At 57.5% G+C, this 26005-nt stretch overlaps 1 protein-coding gene across 4 annotated transcripts; it reads right to left on the bottom strand.

Moving 5' to 3' along the window:
• Positions 1-4621: 4621 nt before the first annotated feature.
• On the bottom strand, positions 4622-25806 carry HNF1B (HNF1 homeobox B). 4 transcript variants are annotated; one of them, XR_013776683.1, is made up of 10 exons: positions 25241-25803; positions 20828-21027; positions 19349-19535; positions 18723-18961; positions 10920-11080; positions 8325-8457; positions 8046-8237; positions 7560-7678; positions 5289-5482; positions 4622-5073 (listed from the first exon to the last, which is right to left on the bottom strand). XR_013776683.1 is itself a non-coding variant. In XM_079325303.1 (9 exons), exons 1-9 carry the CDS (start codon positions 25576-25578, stop codon positions 5462-5464), a joined length of 1671 nt encoding a protein of 556 aa, XP_079181429.1. In that variant the 5' UTR covers positions 25579-25806; the 3' UTR covers positions 5335-5461. The 4 variants fall into 4 exon arrangements, 3 of the variants coding, with proteins under 3 accessions (XP_079181429.1, XP_079181430.1, XP_079181431.1); XM_079325303.1 differs by lacking the exon at positions 4622-5073 and having other exon boundaries at positions 5335-5482; positions 8325-8460; positions 19349-19613; positions 25241-25806; XM_079325304.1 differs by lacking the exon at positions 4622-5073 and having other exon boundaries at positions 5335-5482; positions 19349-19613; positions 25241-25805.
• Positions 25807-26005: the final 199 nt, after the last annotated feature.

Genomic DNA, 26005 nt, shown 5'->3' with positions numbered 1-26005 from the left:
GCCCGGCTGAGCACACTGTGACCTCTGACCCCTGCTGTGTGCCCCGATCCATTAACAGCCCTCAGCCTCAGCTCTCAGTATGAATTGATGTCGCCTCCATTCTCTTGCAGCAAGGAAACATGCGTCCCTATTCAGCTGTCCATTTCCACTTTCTGTTCCTTTGTGCTCCCCTTCTGTTCCCTGTGTTGCTAACCTGGTCACCACTTCTTGACCCCACGGCCTCGTCCCTCCCAAGGGTGTTGTAATCCCAACCACTACCAAAAAACTTTTACTTTTTTCCCCTTTACTCACATCTTATTTAGCAAAAAATGGTTTCCAGCAGTGTGGGAGCTTTGATCCCCTATTCAAGAAATCCTTGCAATGTTTTTTTAAAGACTTTCTTTCTAAGGCAAATGAATTCTTCATAAAGGGGGAAATGGTGTGCTGGTTGGGCTCTGTTCATCTGAGGAAGACAAATGATCTGTTTTATTACTTGAAAAGCATATCAGTTGAGTGTGTAGATTTGTGATTTATCTGTAATTAAGAATCCGTTTGAGCAGCATATTAATTACAGAGAGGAGGATCCGTTTTGCTGAGTGGAAAAGTAAAAATCAAAGTTCCTTGAATTAGAAGACGGCACAAAATGCCTGAGGCTTTGGTTTTCCACAGCTCTGCATTACGCCTACACTGGGACAGGATAACTCTGGGGCACATTTGAATTTTTTTACTTTTAAGTTTTCTCTGTGGGTCAGAGAAATAAATTCTGGGGGTTCAGAGATTCTCCCTGCGGGTGCTGGTGGCTCCCCCAGCGCTCCCGTTCTGCTCGGGCTGTGCCGCACCCACCCCTCCTTTGCCTGGGGCTGCAGCAGGGAAGGATCATCCGGATTCAGCGGTGCTCAGGGAGGACAGGGAGGACAGGGAAGGCAAGGCAAGGCAGGGCAGGGCAGGGAGGGGAGGGCAGGGCAGAGAAGGCAGGGCTGAGCAGGGAGGGGAGGGCAGGGCAGAGAAGGCAGGGCTGAGCAGGGCAGGGAAGGCAGGGCGGGGCAGGGTGGGGCAGGGCAGGGAAGGCAGGGCAGGGCAGGGAAGGCAGGGCGGGGCAGGGCAGGGAAGGCAGGGCGGGGCTGGGCAGGGAAGGCAGGGCGGGGCTGGGCAGGGAAGGCAGGGCGGGGCAGGGAAGGCAGGGCAGGGAAGGCAGGGCGGGGTAGGGAAGGCAGGGCGGGGCAGGGAAGGCAGGGCAGGGAAGGCAGGGCAGGGCGGGGCAGGGAAGGCAGGGCGGGGCAGGGCAGCGCCTGCAGGAGCGATCGGGGATGCACTGGAGCAGGCACAGAGCTTTGCTTTGGATGTGTTTTGCAGTGCTCCTCAAACTCTGCCAGCAGCCCAACCCAACCTGCCCAAAGGCTGCAGAGCCTGAGCCTGCTGGCAATGGAGAATGGCAGTGCTGTCCCTGTCACCTGTGCACAGCCCTGGCACAGCCCAGCACAGCTCTGGCACAGCTCTGGCACAGCCCTGGCACAGCCCATCCCAGCCCTGGCACAGCCCAGCCCAGCTCTGGCACAGCCCTGGCACAGCCCAGCCCTGGCACAGCCTCAGCACAGCTCAGCCCAGCCCTGCTCCTGCTGCCTGTCCTGCTGGCATTCCCAGTAGATCCTGGCCAGACTGGCAGAACGGGTCTGGAGAGCCCCGTGTGTGTGTGAGCTGTGCTCTTGTGCAATTCTCCTTCCTTACGTGAGCACGTGCTCCAAGGGACGACTTATAGTCACTCAGATCACTCAGCTGCATTTTAGTGTCCCTGGAGAGGCTGATCTGATGCCTTCGTGGCCAGCAGAACATCAGAGGGAATGGATTTTGGGAGATTGCTCCTTTGTACCCACACCTGCACTTTAAATTCATTTAATTCATTTACATTCAATGCAGCCTCATCCCTGTGTCCATGAAGAGGCTGCAGCTCACAAGAAGAGACACTGCTAAAGGCTCGTGGCAGCCCGTGGATCCTCACGTGCAAGGAATTCCCTTATAAGCAGCTCTGCACTGTAAAATAATCACTCAGCCCTGTAAAACTGCACTGGTCATAAATGAACTTTGTCATGGCTCTGCTGGCTTCTTTGCCCCATAACAACTGCATCACACACTAACACCACGTGCCCAACAGCAAGAGGAGGAAAAAAAAAAGTATCTTCCAGGAGCTTCATTTGACATGACATTGCATTTTCCAGCAATTTAATGAGGCAGCCAGGGCACATGTGGGAGCAAACACCCCACCAGGGCTTCTCCAAGCAAGGTGAGGTCTGGCCAGGGACAGTGCCAGCCCCAGCCCAGCTGCTGCAGAAGCTGCTCTGAAGAGTTTTGTGTGGTATTTGCCATCCAGAAAGGTTTCCTCAGCCAGAGGTTAACTCAAAATCAGAGGAAGCTTTTCATGCAGGTATGTGTAGCTCTCACAGCCCCCTTAGCAACTCATCCTGCTGCCCAGGGATGGGAAGTGACAGCACACAGCACACAGCTCAGCAGCTTCATAAACCCACACCTCTGGGGAAGGTATCTGTTATTAATCAGTTGTTCTACTCACATTATTGACTTTATCCTGTCTGCTTCATCACACTCTGCTCTGTGGGAGTTACCTGCTCCATCTGTCTTCACTTGGATGGATCCTCTGCCCTTTTCCCCCCTTGTTTTTTTGGCTCTGTCCCCTCTTCCTTCACCACTCTTCATCCCTTTCTAGTAGGCTCAATTCTCAAAGCCTCCTTTCCAAGGTTTTCACTTACCTTCTCTGCAGAGCTGTCTGGAGAGCAGCACTGACCCTGGACCATTTACCAAAGGGTTCTTCACACCCTAAACTCCATCTTTTCTCACAGCTGATGCAAAAATCAAGCCCCAAAAGCTACTGCAGCAGGTCTAGTGCCTCTTCCTCCCACCGGATTATCCATTCCTCCCCCTGCAGGACCAATTCAACCTGGATTTGCATCAGCCAGGAAAACTTCACATTACCATGAACTTCCCCAAGGTTCCACCCTTTTCCACTGCAGTGCTCAGAGTCACTCAGCTCTGTTAGCTCTTCACAATCAAGGACCTTCAAAAGCTTTCCAGCCCCTGGAGCACACCCTGACAGCTCCCCCTCTGCACTGACCCAGGGGCTCAGCATCCAGAGCATGGGGCTTGGCTTTGGCACTCCCCTCCTAATTGGTTTGCTTAGCACTCAGCTGCTAAAGTTAGCAGGGAATGAGGGAGAAACCTTGATGGGCTAAGGGCAGCATCATTAGGGCATCATTAGGAGGGTGAGGATGTGCCTGTCCCCACCTCTAAAAGCCTCCTGGATTCCTGGCTGGCACCTGGGGATTCACAGCGAGCTCCAGGCAGGTATAAATGGAGATGATCATTGCAAGGCACAGCAGGAGGGACGTGCCACCAGCCTGTGTCCCTGTCAGCCTGGCCTCTGCCAAACCACCACACACAACCACTGTGGAACTCACAGACCACTCAGCAGCAAGGACTCAGAAGAAACAGTGTTTAATTACGGTGTACATTAAATTAAATGTAATTCTGAATATTGGTCTCCAAATTCCTGATGTAGGGCAGCTCCTGTAGGTCCCAGCAAGGGTGAGGGTCCCACTGTGCCAGATAACTGAGTCAAAGAGCCTTTCTCAGCCCAAAGAGAGCATCCAGTGTTCTCCTTCCATGGTTATCTGTCCAGGGGCACCTCTGCCGCTGTCCAGCTCTCTAAATCCCTCTCAGCAGTTGGCACATGCCACAGAGTTAATGAAAAATCAGCACAAATGGGGAGTATTAATTCTTTTACAGAGGGCAGACGATGCCTTTGACAGCTTCCATGGCTTTGGGAGGTTGGACTTGGGCACCCAAATTCCTCCAGGGCTCTGGTGTGTGTCCTCAGCAGGTGCCTGAGGGGCTGGACGTGCCCTCACCACAGAGCTGGGATCATTCACAAGCTGGAGATCTTTCTGCACAGCTGTCCATGCAGGGACAGGGCAGCAGCTGGAGCATTCACACCACAGCCCACATTCCATCCATCCATCCATCCATCCATCCATCCATCCATCCATCCATCCATCCATCCATCCATCCATCCATCCATCCATCCATGAGAGCACCCTGTGGAGCCAACCAGGCTCATCATCATCATCTGCTGAAGGTGGAAAGGAGCCACCTGTACTGGCCTTTTACTGGGCAGGAGTGAGGCAGTAACTAACACACTGTGTCCTGGAGAAAAGGGGGACAGTGTCTGAGCCCACCTGGGGAAGACCCCATCAGAATTCTGTGTGGCCTCATTCACTCTGTAGCAGCAAATGCTCCAGGCTCACCTGGAAGCTGCTGACACTTCCCAGCAGCTGGATGTGTTCACCAGGCTGCTGAGCCCCTCCCCACCCCACCAGAGCCCATCTCAGAGTCCCCAAAAGCAGTGAAACCCTTCGAGATTAATTTGCAGTGGCAGTTGCTCCCCATGGATCACTCAGGTCCTGCTCAGCTCGCCCTGTGTCCTTCCTTCACGTGGGATGTCACCGTGCAGGGGACACGTGTCTGCCTGTCCTCCTGCCCAGCAGAGCCCAGTGCTGCCTGACCAGGCTCCTTGCCAGCCCCAGGACTGGAATTTACTCATTTAAAGGAAAAGGAGAAATACAAAACCAAAACCATCCTCAGCTCTGACCTTTACCATAAAAAAAAAAAAAAAAAGGAGAAAGAGAAGATATTCAGGACCAATATATACACATGGGGGAATTGCACTTAATTACAGTAGTTTACATCCATTGGGCAAAAATTTACTTCTTTTTTATATAAATCTCTATGTATAGGAGTGGGGAGGGGGGAGGATGGAGCTGACTGTACCTATATTTACAGTTTCATTGGCTCAGTTCAACAGCACATGCAATTCCTCCCTCGGAACGCCAAGTAACAGACCCCGGCCCCTCTCAGTCCGCCGGGCGGAGGAGCAGAACCTCAACGCGATCCATCTTCCCCTGGTGCCAGCTGCCAGCACAGCCTCGGCAGAGCCTCTCGGAAGGCAGGAAATCAATCCCCAAAAAGACACATCCTGGAAGCGCGGAGGGACGGAGAGGCGGGTCCCGGGCGGGCGGCGGCCCCGGGCGGCTCCCCCAGCCCCGGTCCGGTCCGGTCCGGCTCCCCCAGCCCCGGTCCGGTTCCCTCAACCCCGGTCCGGTTCCCCCAGCCCGGTCCGGCTCCCCCAGCCCCGGTCCGGCTCCCCCAGCCCGGTCCGGCTCCCCCAGCCCGGTCCGGTCCGGCTCCCCCAGCCCGGTCCGGCTCCCCCAGCCCGGTCCGGTCCGGCTCCCCCAGCCCGGTCCGGCTCCCCCAGCCCCGGTCCGGCTCCCCCAGCCCCGGTCCGGTCCGGTTCCTCTCCTCGCTGCTGGGCTCTGCTCCGGCAGGCGACTCCCGGGCTTGTGAGCGCAGCTCGCCGCCGGGATGTTGTGGAAAATAAGATCCCGTTGCTATGTGTGCAAAAGCAGCGAGGTGTGGAGCATCACCAGGCTTGTAGGGGACACTGGGGAGGAGAGAGAGCAGCGCAGTGAGCGGCGGGAGGAGGAGGAGGAGGAGGAGGCAGCACCACAAAAGCATCTGGAGGCATCACCTCCTGCACTGCTGAGTGACCCTGGTGCTGCCCTGCTCAGCCCCTGGCACCCCTGTGGGGGAGGCAGTGGGAAAATACTTTCATAGCCAGCTATTGCCTCCCCTCCCAAAAATAATAACACTAAAAAAGGTCCTGTTTGTGCCCAGGCTGTGCCAGGAGCAGCCAGGCGTGAGGCTGAGCTCGGAGCAGGGCTGGGGGCTCACTGCTGTCCCCCAGGCACAGAGCCAAGCAGCCCCATCCATCCCCCTGCTGAGGCTCCTTCTCCATCCCTCTCCATGCCAGGGGTCCCCCAGCCCTGGGTGGGTGGGGGCCAGGGGTGGGGGTGACCTTGTGGGCTGGACACACAGCAAACACGGTCAGGGGGAGATAAGGAGACGCCAGGAGCCTCCCGTGACATGTCATTAGGGACTGGCCTGGCTATCAGGTGTTTGCCAACGTCATAAACATGGTGGCTCGGCCTCAAGCGTTGTCAAAGGAACCCGCAGGTATTTGCCCCTTCCAGGTCTAATAACAGCATCTGATAAGAGACCCACAGCAAGCCAGGGGAGAGCTGGGGGTGAGCAGGGGCCTCCCCCCAGCACCACCTCCACCTCCACCACAGAGCAGGTTTTGGGGTCTGCTGGGGGCTGCCTGCTTTATACTGAGACAAAGAGTGGAGGAATCATGGCACAGCCACTGGTCAATGATAGAAACCCAAATCACCAAAAATATCCAGAAATTTAAGCAATTTGGGTGGTGAGCACGCTTCATTCACCTCTGGCTAATGAAGCTGCTGACCACCAAGAAAGAAATCCATGATTAATTTTTCCAGCTGCAGCTTGGGCATGGAATGGTTGGTAGCAAAAGAGACTTTGGGGACTGGGAGGGTTTGCTGTTGGAGAGGGTATTATCATGCACTGGAGGTAATGTAATCACAGAGATGAAGGGTCTTGGCCCCATTTTCCCCCTCCTGAGCCGTGACACCTCCTCCTGCTTTAATTAAAGTGATGGAGGCAGAAAGCACCGGGTGCTGGTCAGGGAAGGGTGATGGCAGGGCCCGGGGGCAGCAGGGGATGGCCGGGCTCTGTGTCCCTGCCAGGGACATTTCCTGTGTCCCCAGGCTGCCCAGGCCAGCCCCAGCCCAGCATCAAAGGCAGCAGAGCTGGATTAATCAGGGGCAGTTCGGGCTGAGCGCGCAGCAGATGGGCTGATAAAGCTGCACAGAGGAAATGGAGCTCGGAGGGGAGGCCGTGCCTGAGTGCTCACCCTGAGACCTGCCCAGTGGGATCCTTGGGGGGTGTTCATGACCCCTTCCCAACACCCCAAACCCCCTCTGCAGCCCCAGCCTCTTCCTCCACCCTCGGCAAGGATCCCACTGGGGGGGTCTCACAGCAATCCCACACTCTATTTACTCTGTGGTCATTGCAGACATTTTTTTCGTGTCCCCTGTCAAACCTCGGGGAGAAAAGTTTATCTGAATGCAAGTTCAAGGCTCTCTCTTATTTATCTAGCGATCAATAAGGGCCACATATTTCCCACAGTCCCCAGAGCTGGCTCTCAGAAAGGGACTATTGTCTAAGGAAAGCCTCACACACCTGATTTGAACCAGGATAAGTCCAGCCTTACACCTGCAGTGGGCAGATGATAAAGGTTTATGGGCTGGGGGAGCCTTGGACTCCACTTGACTCCAGCCAGGGCTGAGCAGCAGAGCCTGCTTGGTTCTACCTTCCACCCTCAGCAGGATGCTTCCACTCTCTTGGAGCTGCCCCAGGGATGAGCAGGGCCTGGCTGGTACCACCAAGTGTTGGACAAAATCACCCAAATCCCCACCACAGCACTGCCAGCAGCTGTTTTGGAAGGGTTTTGGAAGGGGATCTCATCCCGAGCTGGAACACAGCACAGGCAGCAGGACGGGGTCTCTGCTACCTCCCCTGTGCCCAGAGGGGGAGAATCTGCACTCCCCCCTCAGAGCCCGAGCCCCTGCCCCCTCAGGCAGCCCTGTGGGCCCTACCTGCTTGCTGGAGGACATGTTGGTGAGCGTGCTGATGCTGCTGGTGTCCGTCACCACCATGGCCGAGGGGAAGCGCGAGGTGTGGGAATACTGGGGAGGCTCCTGTTTGTGTGCATACACTGTGGAGGAGGGGGACACGTCAGGAAGAGCCAGCCCAGCCTTTCAGGGATGGGAATGGGCAGGAGGGAGACAGGGATGAGGTAAAACAAGCCAAGGGAGGAACCCAGTGCTTCCCTCCGAGCCAGTGCAGCTCTGCAGAGGAAACCTGTGGGGACTGAGGGGCTGGACCAGACCAGAGTGGGGGAAGGAAGGGATGAGGCAGGATGTGACCACCCTGCACTGCTGAGCATGCCACGGGCTGGAACCCCCAGAGAGGGGCAGCAGCCACGGGTGCCAGCTTGGGCAGGGAGAGAAAGAGGAGAGCACAGGCTGATTTCCCATCCCAATTCATTTCCAGGGCCCTTTGCAGCTCCCCCCAGGCCTTACTGTGTGAGTTCTGCAGCTGGGTGACAGTGGCCATGAAGGGCTGCTGTGCCATGTGCCCGGGGGACTGCTGCATCAGTGGCTGCTGGTGGGGGCTGTGCAGCTGCTGGGAGAACTGCACGGGCTGCAGGGCTGCCAGGCTGCCAGCCACGCTGTTGATGACAGGGACACTCTGAGCCTGAGAGGTGTTCAGACCTGGCAGCAGGGAGAGAGCAGAGCAGGGATGTCAGCAGAGGCAGTGTCACCTCTCTGGGGACAGAGGGGAATTTGGGGTACACTTACTCTGGGCGATGGCCATGACCCCCGAGAGCGGCGTCATGATGAGGTTCTGGGACTGCTGTGGGTTGTGGTGGGACAGGCTGTGGATGTTGGTCAGGGTGCTCACGGGGGGCAGCCCACCCCCTGACACGGAGATCTGCTGGGAGCAAGGCAGGACAGGCACTGTCAGAGCCCCCAGCCCCTCCTCCACACCATGGGGACACTGGGGACATCAGCAGAGCCCCCTCCTCAGAGGGGCTTCACCCCATAGAGCCCCCACAGCCCCAGGGTGCAGACCCTGACTGCACACCTCAGCTTTGTGTTAACACACAGCAGAGCATTGGGAAAGACTTGGCTGGCACTGGCTCCCAGCTCCACTGGAGCATGGCACCGGAACACGGCACATCCCAAACCTTTGCTGTTTTGTACCCCAAGTCCAAGCTCCAGCCCACGGGGACAGCTGAGGGCTCCTGACACTCATTAACTCATGCTTGTAGGGGAAAGTGGGACCTATCAACTCGGGAAAGGGAAGAAAAATGACAGAAAGCAAATTAAAAGGGCCTCGTGGTGATGATCTTAGTCACCAGCCTGGCAGGATACTGGTGAGACAGGGTGGGTGTGCACAGCAGAGCCAGTGCCTGGGGTTTCAGGCCAAAGTTTAGGGAACAGACAAAGGCACTTGGCATGTGCTGCAAGGACTGGAGCTGGTCCCCAGGAGTAAGTGCCTGATTCCTTTAATTGCTGCACCTTCCCCTAATCCCTGTCGTTAGCCCTCCTGCACTGGGTGACCTCAATCCCGACTCAGAGCCATCCCTGCAGCCCTTCAGGTGACATTTCTGGACACCAGCTCCGAGCACCTTGTTTATTTTGCACATGTGAGCTGGAGATAGCAATTGAAACAAATCCATCAATAAATTCCAAAGCCCGGGAGTGACTCACATTTCCTGATCCGGTATTTTCCACTTTCAAAGTCCCTTCAAGGCCGGGTTACACCACACTCGGCTGCACAAGCCAAACAGCTCCCGGCAAGCACACGCCGCTCGCCCCAGCCCCAGCTCCTTGCACAGGCTGTTTAGCCCCAGAGCACTGCACCTGCACTGTGCATGACTGGAAAAGACCCTGCAGGCACTGGACTCTCAGGGCAGACCCTCTGGCACTAACACAGCAAACACTGGAGCGTGAAAGAGCGAGCCACAGGAGAGTTCTGGAGCCTCAGTAATGCTCCTTCCTGAAAGATGCAGCAACTTCCTTGGCAGCTCCTTGTGGGGCATTAAAGGCACATGTTTACTTACTAGAAACCACAGCCTACAGCATATTTCTATTAAATCACTTGCAAGCACCAGCTAGCCCTGCCTGGAGATCAGAGATAAGCTGGCAGAGCCGCGGTCCCGCGCGCTCCCCACGGCGCTGGGCAGTGTCTGTGCCTGGGGGAGAATCTGCAGAACTCTTCTGCTGCACTTTTCCCAGTTTAATCTGCTCCCTGTCCTCCCCTCGTGCTGCCCAGACCCTTGCAGGGGTCTCAGGCTGGTCCTAGGAGCTGGCAGGGGGTGCTGGCATTACCTGGTGCTTGGGGACCCCCGCCCTGGGCATGCAGTGCTGCTGCTGCCTTTATCCCTGACTCATTTTATGGCTTCCAGGCTCAGGGTTATGAGGCTCAACACGCCCCTGAGGCAATCTGGGCGTGCTGGGGCAGAGGGAGTGGGCTGGAGGGGCTGGGGTATAGCCCTGCAATGTCCCCCTGGCTTGGCAGGGTAAGTGCCAGAGCCCGAGGGGCTGCACAGAGACCCTCTCTGGCACAGTGAAACGGTGCCAGAGCTGAGGGAGGGGACAGACAGCCCCTCCATGGCCAGCCAGCTTCACCAGGAGACTGATGGGATGGCCCAGGAGGGACAGCCCTCTGAAAATGGAAGTGAAAACCCAGGAAGAACCGGCTTGGCCCCGTCACCCAGTGCCATGTTTGACTTTCGATTTCAGCAGGAAAGAACTCCCGGAAAAGGAGCAGCTGCAGGCAAACCTCTGCCAGCCTGCTCCAGGGATGGGCTGTGCTCTGCCAGCACATCCCATCCCTTCCTGGCCTGAACCCCTGCACCCCCTCCTTGCCCTGCTCCTTCACCCACTCCTCCAGGGGCTTTGCACCCCGAGTGCTCAGACCCTGCCTTGGGACATGTCCAGAACCACAGGATGCTGATGTCCCATCTTGCTCCTGCCATGCTGATGTTGGCCCCTGCAGCAGAGCCCCAAGGAGATGGCAAAGGGGAAGGGGAGAGGCAGGAGCTGCTGGGCCAGAGCCAGCAGAGCAGCTTCAATCCCCTGAGTGACAAAGAAGGTCCCTGCTCACAGGCAAAGCTCTTCCCAAAAGTAATGAATGAGTATTTTATCGATGCCGTGTCACGGGCAGGGGAAGGCAAACAGAGATCCACCCAGGCTGCGATCAATGCAGCCCCGGCTGTGCCAGATCCCTCGGGTGTCCCCGGGGCAGGCGCAGGGACAGTGGCACCGGGTCCCCACAATGCGCCATTGTTCACCCCGCCGCTGTGAACCCCGGGCAGAGCGTGTTTGCTCTGCCCGCTGGGCCCTCTTATCTTATCAGCGCCGCCACAATGGGCCAGGTGTACTCACCATTTTACCTTCGGGAGAGAGCAAACCGTGGCCCGGGTCCAGGCCGGCCGGGGAGACCTGCTGCAGCACAGCCTGGCTGGTGGTGACCATGGCAGCGCTGCCGTGGTGGCTGATGGCCCCCGAGGACACGGCCTCGCCGCTGGCCTGGCTGTACCGGACCCCTGCAAAACACCACGGGGAGCTGCCGTCACCCAGGGGCACTGGCACCACCCACGGGCATCACCCACAGGGACTGGCATCACCCACAGGGGCTGGCATCACCCACAGGGGCTGGCATCACCCACAGGGACTGCCATCACCCACGGGCACTGCCATCACCCACTGCCATCACCCACAGGCACTGCCATCATCCACTGCCATCACCCACGGGCACTGGTATCACCCACAGGGACTGCCATCACCCACGGGCACTGGCATCACCCACTGGCATCACCCATGGGCACTGCCATCACCCATGGGCACTGCCATCACCCACAGGGACTGGCATCACCCACAGGGGCTGGCATCACCCACGGGCACTGCCATCATCCACTGCCATCACCCACAGGCACTGCCATCATCCACTGCCATCACCCACGGGCACTGGTATCACCCACAGGGACTGGCATCACCCACGGGCACTGGCATCATCCACTGCCATCACCCACAGGGACTGGCATCACCCACAGGGACTGGCATCACCCACGGGCACTGCCATCACCCACAGGGACTGGCACCACCCACGGGCATCACCCACAGGGACTGGCATCACCCACGGGCACTGCCATCACCCACAGGGACTGGCATCATCCACAGGGGCTGGCATCACCCACAGGGACTGGCATCATCCACATGGGCTGGCATCATCCACAGGGACTGCCATCACCCACAGGGACTGCCATCACCCACAGGGACTGCCATCACCCACGGGCACTGGCATCACCCACTGGCATCACCCATGGGCACTGCCATCACCCATGGGCACTGCCATCACCCACAGAGACTGGCATCATCCACAGGGGCTGGCATCATCCACAGGGACTGGCATCACCCACAGGGACTGCCATCACCCACGGGCACTGGCATCACCCACTGCCATCACCTACAGGAACTGGCATCACCCACGGGCACTGCCATCACCCACTGCCATCACCCATGGGCACTGCCATCACCCACTGCCATCACCCACAGGAACTGGCATCACCCACGGGCACTGGCATCACCCACTGCCATCACCCACGGGCACTGCCATCACCCACTGCCATCACCCACAGGAACTGGCATCACCCACGGGCACTGGCATCACCCACTGCCATCACCCATGGGCACTGCCATCACCCATGGGCACTGCCATCACCCACTGGGACTGCCATCACCCACAGGGACTGGCATCACCCACAGGCACTGCCATCATCCACTGGCATCACCCACGGGCATCATCCACAGGCACTGGAATCACCCATGAGCATTGGGATCACCCACGGGCACTGGCATCACTCACTGGCATCACCCACAGGCATTGGCATCACCCATTGCCCCTGGCATCACCCACGGGCACCACCAGCTGTGCCAGGGCTGTGCCCACCCCCTGGACCCCCCAGTGATCCCACAGCATGTGGCATGAGGATGCAGATGTGCACAAGCTCCTAAATGACAGCTGTGAATGACAAAGGTTGGAAAGTGTGGCCCTTCCTCCAGCACTGTTCCCTGGCACCATCTCCTGGAATTGCAGGGAGGAGTTTATGGCTGGAGCTGCAATCCCACTCTGCCCTCTACCACGGTGGGGAAAAAGGGAGCCCCACCTGGGCCAGCAGCCACACACCCATCCTGCAGATTCCTGCCCTGGCTCTTGGACACTGGCCTGGGCACCCTGCACCCCATGAGGAGTGACCCTGCACCCTCCACCTCATCCCTCAGAGGCTCTCCCTGCTCCCTGCAGCCATCCCAGGCTGCCCAGCTCCCACACCCCTGGCTCCCACTGTTTTCTCAGGCCCTTCTGCATCCCATTCCCTCTCAACACCCTCTCCACAAGTGGATGATTAACAGGGCACAGCAGCAAGGCAGAGGGATCAGACACACCAACCCCCAGAGCAGACCCCAGCCCTCCACTGCCCTGCAGGGAAATCTGGCCCCAGCACAGGTCTTCTATATAAATATATTTAATTTGGCTAAAGCACCCCACACTGATACCATATGATCAGCCATGTGTCATGGAAAGGCATCTACAGATCACAAATTATTAACTGAGGAAAACCCATGGGAAACAAAAGTGTCTTTTACAGGGCTGCTGTGACAACTACAGCAAAAAGCCATTTATTAGGAGGAGTCCCAGCCAGATTTACTGATGGGATGGAAGTGGTGGGTGATGGACAGACAAACCATGGCTCTCCTGGGGGAAAAACCCACGGGTGGCAAAGCCCACCTTGGCAGCCAGCACGAGCATCATCCACCACTGCACAAGGACTCTGGGGACACAGGGGAGGCTCAGGGAAGGATGCCCTAAGGACTACCCTGAAATTAATCTCTGAACCAAGGAGAAGCAAAGAAATAACAAATGGAGTGCAGGAGCTTTCCACCAGCTCCAAAACCATCTGCCCAAGCACAGACCCACTCACACCCTCCACCAAAACCACAACACAGCCAGCCCGTAATCACCTCCAAATTTCCCCCATCAGCTGGTCAAACACGACCCGCAGATAGGAATCTGCTCACCATGTCTGGTTCCTGATGATTTCCCAGCAAACCCCTTTATCCCTGATAATAAAAGAATGTCCTCTGGCAGGTGGATATTTGCCGGCCCGAGTGGACGTCCCTGCCGTGAGCAGGGTAAACATTACTCAACCCGGGCACTGTCACACACATTCCTGCCGCGGCCAGGCTGGGATCCCGCTGCTGGAACAATGGCAGGCAGATAAAACAAAGCCCTTTCTTCTGGGCGTGATCTGAGAGATAGACAGAGCGCAGACGGCTCCTCTCGCTGAGGAAATCAGAGTTTCTGCCGCCTTCAAGCTCTTCTGGGCTCAGTAAGAACAACAAAAAAAAGTCCATTTAAAATTCAAAATCATGCCTTGCCCAGCTGAGGGGGTGGTAACTCATGAGCTGAGCCACCCAAAGCTGTGAAGTCGGCTTTAAAACACACAAGAGGTTGAAATGCTGATTTTCAAGCTGCTCCTTGCAAGCCCAAGGACAAGACTTTGATTGTTTGAGGAACAATAACCAGCGCCGAGATTCCCAGATAGGCTGGGGACTGAGATTTTGGGTCTCTAGATAAAGCCACTGAAGACTCTGAGTCTTGATGAGGAGTCTTGATGAAGATTAACTCTCCCCAGGAGAGCCAGGCTGGGCTCTGGGCTGGTGACACCTCCAGCCCCACCAAGGAGCCTCAGAAGCCTCTTGCTGGGCAGGGAGAAGCTTTCTGCTTTTTAGGAAGCATCTATCCTCACTGGGTTTTCCCCATTCCCACGATGGCAGGCTGTTATTATTAATGTGTCCCTAAGGCTGGGCTGGATTTGGGCAGATCACATCATTAATATCAGCACACCACCACAAGGCATTGCTCTGCTGTAGCACACAGAGCTCCCTGCTGATGGAGCTGCCTCTCCCCTGAGCTCCCCAAGCCTCCCTCAGTCACTGAACCTGGGATCCAGCCCTCCCCTGGCAGCACAATCTCTGGGATGTCCCCACAGAGCCCCCACAAGTGGGGTGAATGCACAGGCATGAAGGGCTGGGGGCTTTGGCATCCAGGGTTAATGGGCTGGGCTCAGAGAGCCAGCAGAGCCCAGCACAAGGGTTCTCCTGCTGCTCTCCTGTTCCTCCACAGCTGGAACAGCCCCTGTGCAAAAGGATTTATTCCCCCTCAGTCTCATCCTGAGCAGAGGAGCCTGGATGGGGATCACTGGGAATGGCTCTGGCCGTGGAGCCTTCCCTCCTCAAGGCTTTTTTTTCAAACTGGAGCTACAGCCATAATATAAAAGTCTGTTTATGGGATGGGCCATTGTGTGGCCCCTGAGCTGCACAGCCTGTGAAATGTTTTACTGCTCTCCCCTGCCCCAGACGAGCCCCAGGGTCCAGCTCCTGTAGCCTTAACCCTGTTCCAGCCCAGGGATGGGGACAGCAGCCCCAGGGCAGGGGGGTCCTGTGCCCCCACAGACAGCCCCAGCCCCCCTGACCTCTCTGGGGTGCCACCCTCATCTCCTGACTCAGCTTTTGGGGGTAGGGGGGTAGTGGAGGGGGTTCAGGGCAAGGATTGGTGTCTTTAATCACAGCCTTGTGCCATTTTCTCAGAACATACCAGGCACCAGCAGCAAAGCAGTTTTCTTCTGCTTTGCTTTAAGTCATGTTTGAAATTAATAAATTGTATTTTTAAACACCCCCTCATTGTACTTTTAACTGTCTTTCCCATGCAGCAGGAGCCCTGCTGCCACTGTGCCACAGCACACGCCAACTCCAGTGTCTGCCCCTTCCCCACCAATGTCCTGCACATCACCAGCAATGCCAAACCCCAAAAGAGACCCCAAAAATTCACCAGTGATCTGCTGGTGGCAGGGATTCAGCTCTTGGCTCTGCCTGCCCCCCCCCCCCCCCCCCCCCCAGGATGCAGCCACCAGTGTGGACCAGGGTGTGAAAGAGGGGTGAGAAAAGCAAAGTGTAATTTTTGGGGTCATGCTGGACTCAGTGATGTTTCACCCATTGACACCCAGGTCACTGACGGGACAATTTCACCCTCCCAAAATTCAGCAGCAGCTGATTTTTGGGCTCTGATTTTTTTTCTCCAGGCAGCTGTGATTTTTGGGCTGCCACTCAAATTGTCCCTAAAGTGTTAATCTTGCTCAGTTACAGAGGTGCATAGTTTATATCCATTATAAACCCGTTTATGGGGACTAGACCCTCCCATTTTGCTGCTGTCATAAAGTTCTAATTACCCCCATAAAACAGGGAAAAGCTCCTAACAGTGCACTGTACCCACCGAGCCCCACAGTGCACCCGACAGTAAAATATTACAACTGCTGGCACTGGGTCCCAGTCAGAACCAGCACCCCAAGGAACACCAGGAAGGACCCAGGGAGAAACCAGGGAACCCCTGAGCCAGGCTTTGCTGATGGGCTCTTCTTTCACAGCAAAGCTAAAGCCTTTCAATTACCTTTTGGGTTTTAGGAACAACCTCAGAGGTGCCACTGGGTTATTTTTATGTTTATCTCAATCTGTAGAGATATCTAAATATGTACATATATAAGTAGTGCATTTTAATATATATGTATATACACATATATATATATATATATATATATATATATAAATGTGATTGCTGTGATATTGCTCTGCTATTCTGATGTTTGCAGAGCAGGGATGGAAGGATGGAGGGATGGATGGAGGGATGGATGGATGGATGGATGGATGGATGGATGGATGGATGGATGGACAAAACCCTGACCCCCCCAGGGGTGTGGAGCCCCCCAGGACAGGCTGGGGATGATGCTGTGGGGCTGGGGGTGATGCTGTGCCCCCCAGGACAGGCTGGGGGTGATGCTGTGGGGCTGGGGGTGATGCTGTGCCCCCCAGGACAGGCTGGGGGTGATGCTGTGGGGCTGGGCAGTGGGACTGGGGCTCTGCAGAGCCCTTTGTATGCAGGACGGGCGTGGGGGGGCGGGCGGTGCTTCCCCTAATCTCATCAATGCCCCGATTGTCTTCGGGTCTCTTGAAGATAAAAATGGCATAAGCCAGAGTCTACGGCATGGCACCGAGATAAAACCCCGAGTGACCTTCAAATCAAACAGGGAACCAAGATCGCTGATAAAACCCAGAGCCAGGGAAAAGTCCAGGAGCCTCAGAGAATGAAAGGCTTTAAGTATTTACCTCCAAATAGTTAAAAACTGCAGCTCCAGGCTGGACAGATGCGTCCCCAAGAAGAGGACGGGGGATGTTTGACTTTTAGAGCTCTCATCCCTGTCCCACTGCCATCCCATTCTGCAGGACCCCACTGCTGTCCCGAGGAGAGGGACACGGGCATGGCAGAGGGTTTTTGCAGTGCCCCGCAGCTCCTGCCGCTGGTTTTCTGGCGGGGCTGTGGCCGGGCAGGGCAGGGCCAGGCAGGGCTGCTGTCCCCGAGTGTCATTAAGCTGTTAAGGCATTGAGCGGCCCAGACGCCGCCACGGCGGGACAAGGACAGTTCAAATCCCAGCATGGCCAGCCAGGATGGGGTCAGCAGGGCCAGCACTCGGTGTGCCCCACCAGGAGTGCAGCCCCAAACACCTCCCGGAGCATGTGGAGCAGTGATGGACCCGGGGGTGTTTTTGGGAGCTGGAAGCCTCTTGGACCCAACCTGGGTCAAGCACCCTGAAGCAATGATGGCTGAGCTCCATCCCTGCCTGTTACTCCCCAAATCACCCCTAAAACCCCACAGTGTCCCTTGCCATGCCCATCTCCTCCTCCTCAGGATGGATACGGGCACCGACCGTCCAGAAATTCCCGCAGTCAAGCCCTGCTGACCCCTCCGGAGGGGCTGTGCTCCGCAGCCATCACTCCTGCCCGGCTCAAAAGCCCCAGGGATGGGCTGACACCGGCCCTATAGCCACGGCCGGCCCCTGCTGGCACCGCTCCGACAGGGAAAATAAAGCCTGGGGCTTAAGGGCCCTCCAGCCCCAAGATAAATGCCCGCGGTTACAGTAATTGCTGTCCCCTAATAGAAGAAAACAAAAGCTCTCGGGGGGTGCCCCATGTGCGCTGGCACATCAAAGGCAGCGGGGTTCGTTCAAAGCCCCGGCTTAATTGTCAATTAAGCATGCACGGGGGGACAACGCCGTGACAATGCGGGGCTGCATGCTGGTGGGGCATTGTAAAGCCCGCCGCGACACCGAAAACAGCTGATTCTGCTGACAATGTGCTTGTAGGGCACCTTGTAAGCAATCAGCCGCTGACAGCAGGGCAAACGTCCTCCCCGTCCCCGCCATTGTGCGGGGCATTCCTGGGGCAGGGTCACGTTTTGGTCACCGCTGGCCCGTCCCCGGAATGCTGCCGGTTCCTCCCAAGGCTGGGAGCTGCCCACGCACATCCCCGGGTAGCCCACGGGGGATAGGGGAGCACTGGTGGCAGCCACCCTGCAGAGCCCCCAGGCACCTTGTCCTTGTCACAGGGGTCTGTGCAGCACGGGATCCTTTTGGTTTGCCTTTTGTGGCCAGCTGGGTGAGTGGCAGGAGCCAGGCAGGTCATTCCCTGGTGGCTGGTTCCAGCCTCTCCAGCTGGGGCAGTGTCCCAGGGGATGTGGGGCAGTGGGGACACTGCCCCCGTGCTGACCCTGTCCCACCTGCCCGGGATGCACAGGGCAGGAAAGGGACAATGGGGATTGTTCTCCCAACAATGCCTCTAACCCCCTCCCAGTGTGCAGCCCCCTCCCCACATGTTATCTCCCACTCCAATTCCCCAATCTCCTCACTCCACTGTGCCGTGGGGATGGTGCAGAATCATGCACCCAGCCTCACAGAGAGGCCAGGAAATGCTGCCACACCTTCCCTCGGGCATTGCCAGTGCTCCCCAGTGCTCCCCAGTGGGCTACACCCCACGGGCTGGCATTGGCACCACATGGCAGGCACGGGGCAGCTCCTCCTGCCCTGCTGGGCTCAGCCTCTCCCTGCCCACACGGAACCCCCATGAGTCCAACCAACCAAGCAAACACTGATTTGTCCTCGGCACGACGGAAATCCATCCCTCACCATGTGGCTCTGCTGGCCATAACACTGCAGTGACAGCTCCTCTCCATCCCCATCCATCCCTCCCTGAGGCTGAGCAGGGCGAGCATCCCCAGCTCTGCCACCACCCCCAGAGCCTCACCTGGCATTTTGCTGGGCGGGGAGGCGCTGGGCTGGTTGTGGTGTGGGGAGCTGTGGGACAGCAGCAGGTTCATGCTGTGTGGGGGCTGGCCTGTGTAGGCATCCATGGCCAGTTTCTGGCGGAATGCCTCCTCCTTGCGCCGGTTGGCAAACCAGTTGTACACACGCACCTCGGTGACCAGGTTGGAGCCCAGCCCGTGTGCCTTGGAGGGGGACACTCCTCTCTGCAGACACTCGGCCCTGGGAGTGCAAGGGGACACGTTGGAGCAAAGGGGCAAACAGGGGACACAACAAATCAGCCCTTCCTGCAAGCCCACCTGCTCTCCTTGACTACAGCTGTAAAGTCCATCCCTGCTCCCTCTGATGCTGCTGGAACTCTGCAGCATCCCTGTGATTCCCCACTGTATCATCCTTGCAGCATCCCCACCACATCCCTGCGTGAGCACAGAGCTCACTCTGCCCCAAACATCACCCAGAGGGGGAAAACACAGCAAGGAGAGGTTTGGCAGCTCGGCAAAGCTGTGCCACGAGCCGGGGTGGTGATCCCGGCGTCTCCAGCAGCCTTGGGAAGGCAGGCTGAGGCTGTGGGGCAGGGAGGCAGTGCAGGCTGTGTGGGGCACCCATTACCTGTTGCACTCCTCCACCAGGGTCTCACGCTCCTCCTTGCTGGGGTTCTTCTGGCGCTCGTAGGCCTGGTACAAGATTTGCTGGGAGGCCGGCCCCCACTTGAACCGATTGCGCCGCATCTTCTTGCTGGGCGTTTCGGAGCAGGCGTCGTCGAGCTGGGCAGCCCCCTGGTTCTGCTGATTGAACTCTGGAAAGAGAAACAGCAGCTGATCCTGACTGCCTTTGTCTGTCATATTTCCACAACCCTGGACTGTCTGGTTGAACTCTGAAAGAGAAAGGAGCAGACGTGAGCTGGCTTGTAGCCGCCGCTCGAGTCACTGTCCCGCGCCCGGTGACCCCCCCGTGTCCCCTCCCGCAGCCCCCCCAGCCCACAGCAGCCTTTGCAGCAAGCCAGGTGCTCCCTGCCACCCATCCCGGGAAGGGGCCAGCCCATTGCCACCCCTGTTTAATGGGGAGGCATGTGCAGGGCATGCGGATGGCCATGCATATTCATGGGCAGGGCCCCTGCCAGCCTGCACTTGTTTCGGGAGGATTTTTCCAAGCAAGGAGCTGGCCAGGACACGAGTGCAAAGCCCCCCGAGAGGGTGCCCCTCTGTGCTGCCCTCCCAGTCCCCTCCCAGCCTGGTGGGACCAGCCTGTGCTGGGACAGCACCAGAGGTGACCTTCGGCGGCCGCCCCAGCCCCGGCGCTTGTCACCACGGCAGTAAAGCGAGATTAATGGGAGGGTTTTATTATTCCCAGTTTTGCAGGGGAATTCTCCCTCTTTTTATAATGGCTTTTTCCCCCCTGTGACGGGGGGGAAATGCAGGGCAAGGCTGGAGCAGGCTGTGTTTGCTCTAACGTCTCAAGGTGTGTTTTCAGAGCAATGGTATTTGGTGCTAAACCCTTTTCTGCACTTCCCGTCTGCTGGATATTGCATCCTTTTGGAAGAGGGAGGCAGAGCCCTTTCCTGGGGGGTGTCAGTGCCACTCAGAGCTGCTTTGAGAGCTATGGGACAGATCCCATGGCAGGGGAGAGTGGCAGAGGGGCACAAAGGAATAAATAGTGTGCTTGGTCAAAATAATCTGCATTTTAACCAGCACAGATTGCCCCAAACCCTGCTACAGGCAGCAGCAATTCAGCGGGTTTTAATTTTCTCTCTCTACATTTTTTCCACTTAGTTGGAAAAAAAAAATGAGCAGCCTGAAAAATAACAAGGAAAAGAGTGGGAAAGGCACCTAATTGTGAGCCATCATTAATTGCTTTCCCATCTCTAACAAATACCAACACCCAGAAATTCAGCTGTGTGGAAGAGCCGGGGCAAACCCTGACACCAAGAGGGGCTCTCACCCAGTTTTCCTGCACCTTAATTTCGTTTTACTTGGAAAACTGAGATGTTACATGGCTGGGGGCTGTGCAGGGACACAGGGACAGAGGGACAGAGGGACAGAGGGACACGGGGACCCCTCTCCCATGCCCACCATTCCCACGGGTACTTACGCCGGAGGATCTCGCGCTGCTTGCGGACGTACCACGTGTACAGGGCAGCTCTTTTCTGGGTCTTCATGGGGGTGCCCTTGTTGAGGTGCTGGGACAGGTGGGACTGGTTGAGGCCTGTGACATCCACCACCTCCCTCTGTGGGATGTTGTGCTGCTGCATGTAGCCCTTGATCATCTTCGCTGCCCGCCACGGGTCCTCGCTGTGGGCAGGGAAACCAAGGGTTAATATCTGCTGCACCCAGTATTTGCTTCTTTACATCATGGAAACCTACTACTACTATTATTATTATTATTATTATTATTATTATTATTATTAGTTATTATTATTATTGTTATTAAACTGTTGCAGAAGGACACAAGATTCTTAGAGCGTATGATTATTTTCTCCCATGGAAATCCCACACGCAGTGGGACACACACATGGATGGGCATGGGAAGTCCATCCTGGTCTCTTCATGAAGAAAGAGAAGTGCTGGAGATGCTTTTCCTGCCCCTGCACTGTGTCCTGTGTCCCCAGGGGCAGGGACCCCTGCACAGCCACCAAACCCCACTGGCCGTGCTTGCTGTGCGGCTTCTTCCTTCCATCCCCACAGGGATAATAATCTAAAAATCTCAATATCCCCTTCAAATGGACCCTATTCCCTCACTCCCACAGCTCTGCATGCACCAACCATATGTGAAAGGCTGAGAAGCCAAAGTCAAACCAGGCACACAAACCCCAACGAGTCCCCGAATGCAAAATCGAAACCAAACCCCCCCAAAATTTTGAGTCATTCCTGATTATTATTAAACACTTGAATTAGGCTCCTGAAGGAACGAGGTGTAAATAACTCTTCTCTAAATCACACTGCTCTACTGCTCTTGGGGTAGCTGACACTATTTAGGATCTGCTGATTAGGGTTTTTATATTTTATAACAAATAAAATTATAGCTGAAAATCCAAATGCTGTCCGTGTGACAGCAGAGGAACAGGCCAACACACCTGTGCTGGATCCAGGGTTTATTGTGGGCTAAAAGGGAGTATTTCAGCACTGAAAATTCAGTGTGAGCTCAGATCTGGTCACAGTCCTGCACTCAAATAATGCAATATCCCAACGCCGCTCTTGGAACGACCGTCCCACTGCTTTCCCAATTCATTACTTATTTTGGATCCTTCAACTTGTCAAGTGGAGGGAAAAAAAAAAAAAAAAAAAAGCCCAACAAGTAGATTTCTTACCTTTTTTTTTTTTTTTTTTTTTTTTTCTGAATGCAGCTTGAAAACAAAGCTGGTTGGATCCATGGCAAAAGTAGCAGAGCCAAGAGGGAATTTGTCACACCCGGGAAGGAGCCACGGAGCCTTCCTGGAGTGGCTGAGCCTGTGCCCAGCCCTGCATCCTCCAGGCACAGGAACCCCCCTGGTTTTGGGGTCCTTTCCATGGGATGGGTCCCAGGAGAAGGTGGAAGCAAGGAGGAGGATGTGGGGAAAATGTCCTGTCCCTGCCAGCAGCACCAGGCAGAGCCACCGTGCCCGAGGGCTCGGGCAGAGCTTTGCACAAGTGGTTCCTGTCACCTTACTGATCCCACTAATTACTGATTAATAACCACTTAATGAAACAGCTCATTATAATTTCTGAGAGCGGTTTGGGTTCACAAGAGAGCCCAAGGCAGAGTTTTCAGAGTGAAACCGTGAGCCAGTGAATCGGAGCACGCTTGGAAAATATCAAACGAGTGACTCAGGGGCTACAGGTGAGATTTTGGAATTCAAATAAAATTTGGCAACATTTTGGCTGGAAAAATATCCGAGAATTAGCAAAAAAAAACACCTCTCCTGATTTTCCTCCTTTAAATATTTTAAAAAAGGCTTCACCTTGACATTTCCAACGTGTTTCATACTTACACTTTCAAAACAATTATTCAGCTCTTAATTTCTGAGCAGTGATTTTTCCTTTACAAATCAACTTGACCGTATTCAAAAGGGTTAAACAACCTGAAACCAAACCCAAACATTTTGTTTCATGTTAAACAAAATGTTTGGACTTGACCCAATATGAAACGTTCGAGTGTTTGTTTGGCCTCTTTTTTTTCCTTTCTTTTTTGGTAACCTAAAAAGCCAGAGAGGAAAACCTTTTGAGTCAACACCAGCCCTTTTTCTTTGATTCTGTCACCAAAATGAAATAAAACAAACATTAATTGTCCAATCTTCAACAGGACTTTACTTACAAACAAAACCAAAACGCTGACCAACCCGGGAGTGCTTTCTAATACTGGGAAGCCAGTTTATAACTGTGGCTCCACAATCCTTCTCCACCAAAATCATGGAAAGGTGTTTTTCTTACACAAAATTAGCCCCACAAAGCCTGGCTGCCAATGCTGCCCAAGAAAGAGCCATTTCCCCATTCAGCCTCACACACAGGCAGGGGGCAAAGCCTGTTCCTCTTCCCAGGGATTCCCAGACCAGCTCACCCATTTTGTCAGCCTCAAAACCAGGTAAATACACTCCACATCCTCAGAGAAATATGCCAAGAATTTATACAGATGGATTATAAACCCTGCAGAAATGATGTCCTGGTCAGCATGTCCCTGCACACCAGGGATCAGCTCTGCCTGCACTCCCCACAAATTCGGGGTGGCTTTGCTGGGTCCCCGAGGCTGGTGGCTTTCCCAGCCCTCAGATGGGATCTGGGTGCTCCTGGGATTTATTATTTGCCTGAGTGAGGTCTGGGTGAGCCCTGGCAGGTGGGATGGGGCAGGGAGGGAGCCATGGGGTGCCTGTCCCAGAGCTGGGCTCGGTGTCACCTCACGGGCACCACGGCACCCGCCACGCCAGGGGTGAGCAGCAAAGCCCAGACCAGGGTCCTGGAGAGCTGCAGGGCTCAGCAGCCCCTGGGATGTGGGAACAGCCCCCGAGTGAGCCTGCCCTGGGAGAAAAGGGGGTTCAGCCCCAAGCAGGGCTGCAGCCGGTGTCTCCCAGCTCCCCAGCCCGCTCCCTCTCCAAGTACAAAGGCCTCTCTCAGAGCAAACACGAGCTCTTTGCAAAGGCTCCTCAGGGACATGTGCCCGCTCTTGTTTGCACCCAAGGCAAACTTTGCACAGAAACACCTGTGGGAGCACAGTGATCGCGGGGCTCAGCCTGCTCAGCACCCCCGGCCACCGCGGGCACCCCCGGGCACGGATGTGGCCACCAAGGGCACAGGGGACGGCTGGGAGCACCCAGGGGTGCGGGGCTCCGTGCCAAGCAGGAGGGGACCCGCCGGGACAGGGTTGCGTGCGATGGATCCTCCCGCGCACGGAGCCCCTTTGGCACCGAAGGGTCCCAGCTTGGGCAGGCACGGGTGACACCGCCCTGTCCCCAAAGGAGCCGGGACAGCACCGGAGCGCATCGCTGCCGAGATCCCGGGGTGTCGAGGGCACAGTCGGGGTCTCCAGGAGAACAGTCGGGGTGTTGGGGGCACAGTCGGGGTGTCGGGGGGACAGTCGGGGTGTCGGGGGGACAGTCGGGGCTGTCCCCGGGCTCCGCAGGCTGGCACAGGGCACACGCGGGCGGCAGCACCGGGGCCGCGCTCCGGGTACGGCGCTGGGCACCGGCACACGCACCGGCACCGCGGGGACACACGGACAGACCCGCAGCACCCGGGGTGTCCCCGCAGCACCGGGGGTGTCCCCGCGGGGCTCCCACCTGCTCCCACCGGAGCCGCGGCGGCGGGACCGGCGGCGTTGCCGCTTCCCCGGCGCTCCGCAGCGGGGTCGGTGCCGCCCGCGCCCCCACGGGCCGGGGCAGCGCTGCCCGCCGTGCCCGGGGCTGCCCCGTTCGGCCCGGCCCGGCCCGGCTCGGTTCGGAGCGGGGCCGCATCTCGGGATGGGCCGGAGCGGAGCCGCCGCCGTCGGGGGTTCCCTCCTGCTTTCCCCGCTCCCGGCCCGCTTTACAACCCCGGCAATGAATAACCCGCCGGCCCGATCGCCCTGATCGCGGCCCTTTGTGTATCTTTCTGTTGATGATTTATAGAAATAAATTAATAACGCCCCGGGCTCCACGTGGTGCGGTTTATGTTGGAGCCGCCGGCGCGGAGGGACGGAGCCGGCGGCCGGTCCGAGCCCGCACGGCCCCGGCACCACCGGACACAGGCAGCCCCGACGGGGTGGAGGGGACGCGGTCACCGGGCTCCGGCTCCGCTCCGCCGCGGGGTCCCCGCCAGCACCGGGAAAGGGAGCGCCGGGACCCGTCAGCGGGTGGGACACACCGGGCGGGGAGCACCGGGACACACCGGGCAGGGAGCACCGGGAGTGACCGCGGGGCGGGCAGGTAGCACCGGGACCCCTCACCGGGCGGGACACACCGTGAACGACCCCCGGGCAGGGCGCTCGGGGTCGGGGCCGTCGGACCGAGCGCCGGCGGGCGGGTCCCGGCGCGGCGCGGGGCGCGCCCGGTGCCGGTACCTGATCATCCTCTCCACCTCTGCCCGCTGCTCCACGGCCTCCTCCGTGTTGAGCGACTGCAGCTCGCGGAGGATCTGCGGCGTGTCAAAGTCGTCGCCGTCCTCGGAGCCCTCGTCGCCCGAGAGCTTGCCCTTGCCGTGCCCGTTGGCCAGCGCCGGGAGCGCGGCCCTGCCGTCGGGGGCCCCGCCGGGAGACAGCGGGAGGCTCTCCAGCTTGACGCCGAACCCGGCGGCGGGCACCATGTCCTCCAGGGCGCGGATCAGCCCTTCCTTGGTGGCCCCGGAGCTGAGCAGGGCGCCCAGCAGCTCCCGTTGCAGGGCGCTCAGCTGGGACACCATCCTCCGTCCTCCCGGGGCCGCGGCGCGCCCGCCGCTCGCCTCCCTCCTCCCGCTCCGCCCCGGCCGCGGCTGCTGCGGGCCGCGGGCCGCGCTCTACCAAGCCATGACCGCCACCATAAGGCATTATACCTTATGCAAATCAGCGCCAAGGCCTCTCCTCCGGCCCCCGCCCCGGCCCGGCACGGCTCGGCCCGGCCCTTAGCGCCCGCCGGGGCGGACTTTGCCTCGCGGTCGGCGGGAGGCCCCGGGGGAGCGGCGGGGGCAGCGCCGGGCGGCGCGGAGCGCACGGGACGGGGCGGAGAGCGCCCCGGAGCCGGCGGCTGTCGGGGGTCCCGCGGCTGGCGGGGGTCCCGCGGCTGTCGGGGTCCCGCTGCCCTCGGGGGTCCCGCTGCCGGTGGTACCCCGGGAAGGGAGCGCCTCTCTCTGC

Source organism: Erithacus rubecula (genome assembly GCF_903797595.1).
Source record: "Erithacus rubecula genome assembly, chromosome: 22".
Taxonomy (NCBI): Eukaryota; Metazoa; Chordata; class Aves; order Passeriformes; family Muscicapidae; genus Erithacus; species Erithacus rubecula.
The sequence above is the reverse complement of the archived record's forward strand: the minus strand, read 5'-3'. Positions and strand labels throughout refer to the sequence as shown.

Bases quoted from the DNA above. Each gene is read 5' to 3' on its own strand.
- HNF1B (XM_079325303.1), bottom strand. From the start codon at position 25,578: ATGGTGTCCCAGCTGAGCGCCCTGCAACGGGAGCTGCTGGGCGCCCTG. The intron at 19,614-20,827 runs GTAAGTACCCGT...TTTCTCTTTCAG, and splicing joins GCAGCGCGAGATCCTCCGGC to AGTTCAACCAGACAGTCCAG. The intron at 8,461-10,919 runs GTGAGTACACCT...CCTTGCTCCCAG, and splicing joins TCTCTCCCGAAGGTAAAATG to CAGATCTCCGTGTCAGGGGG.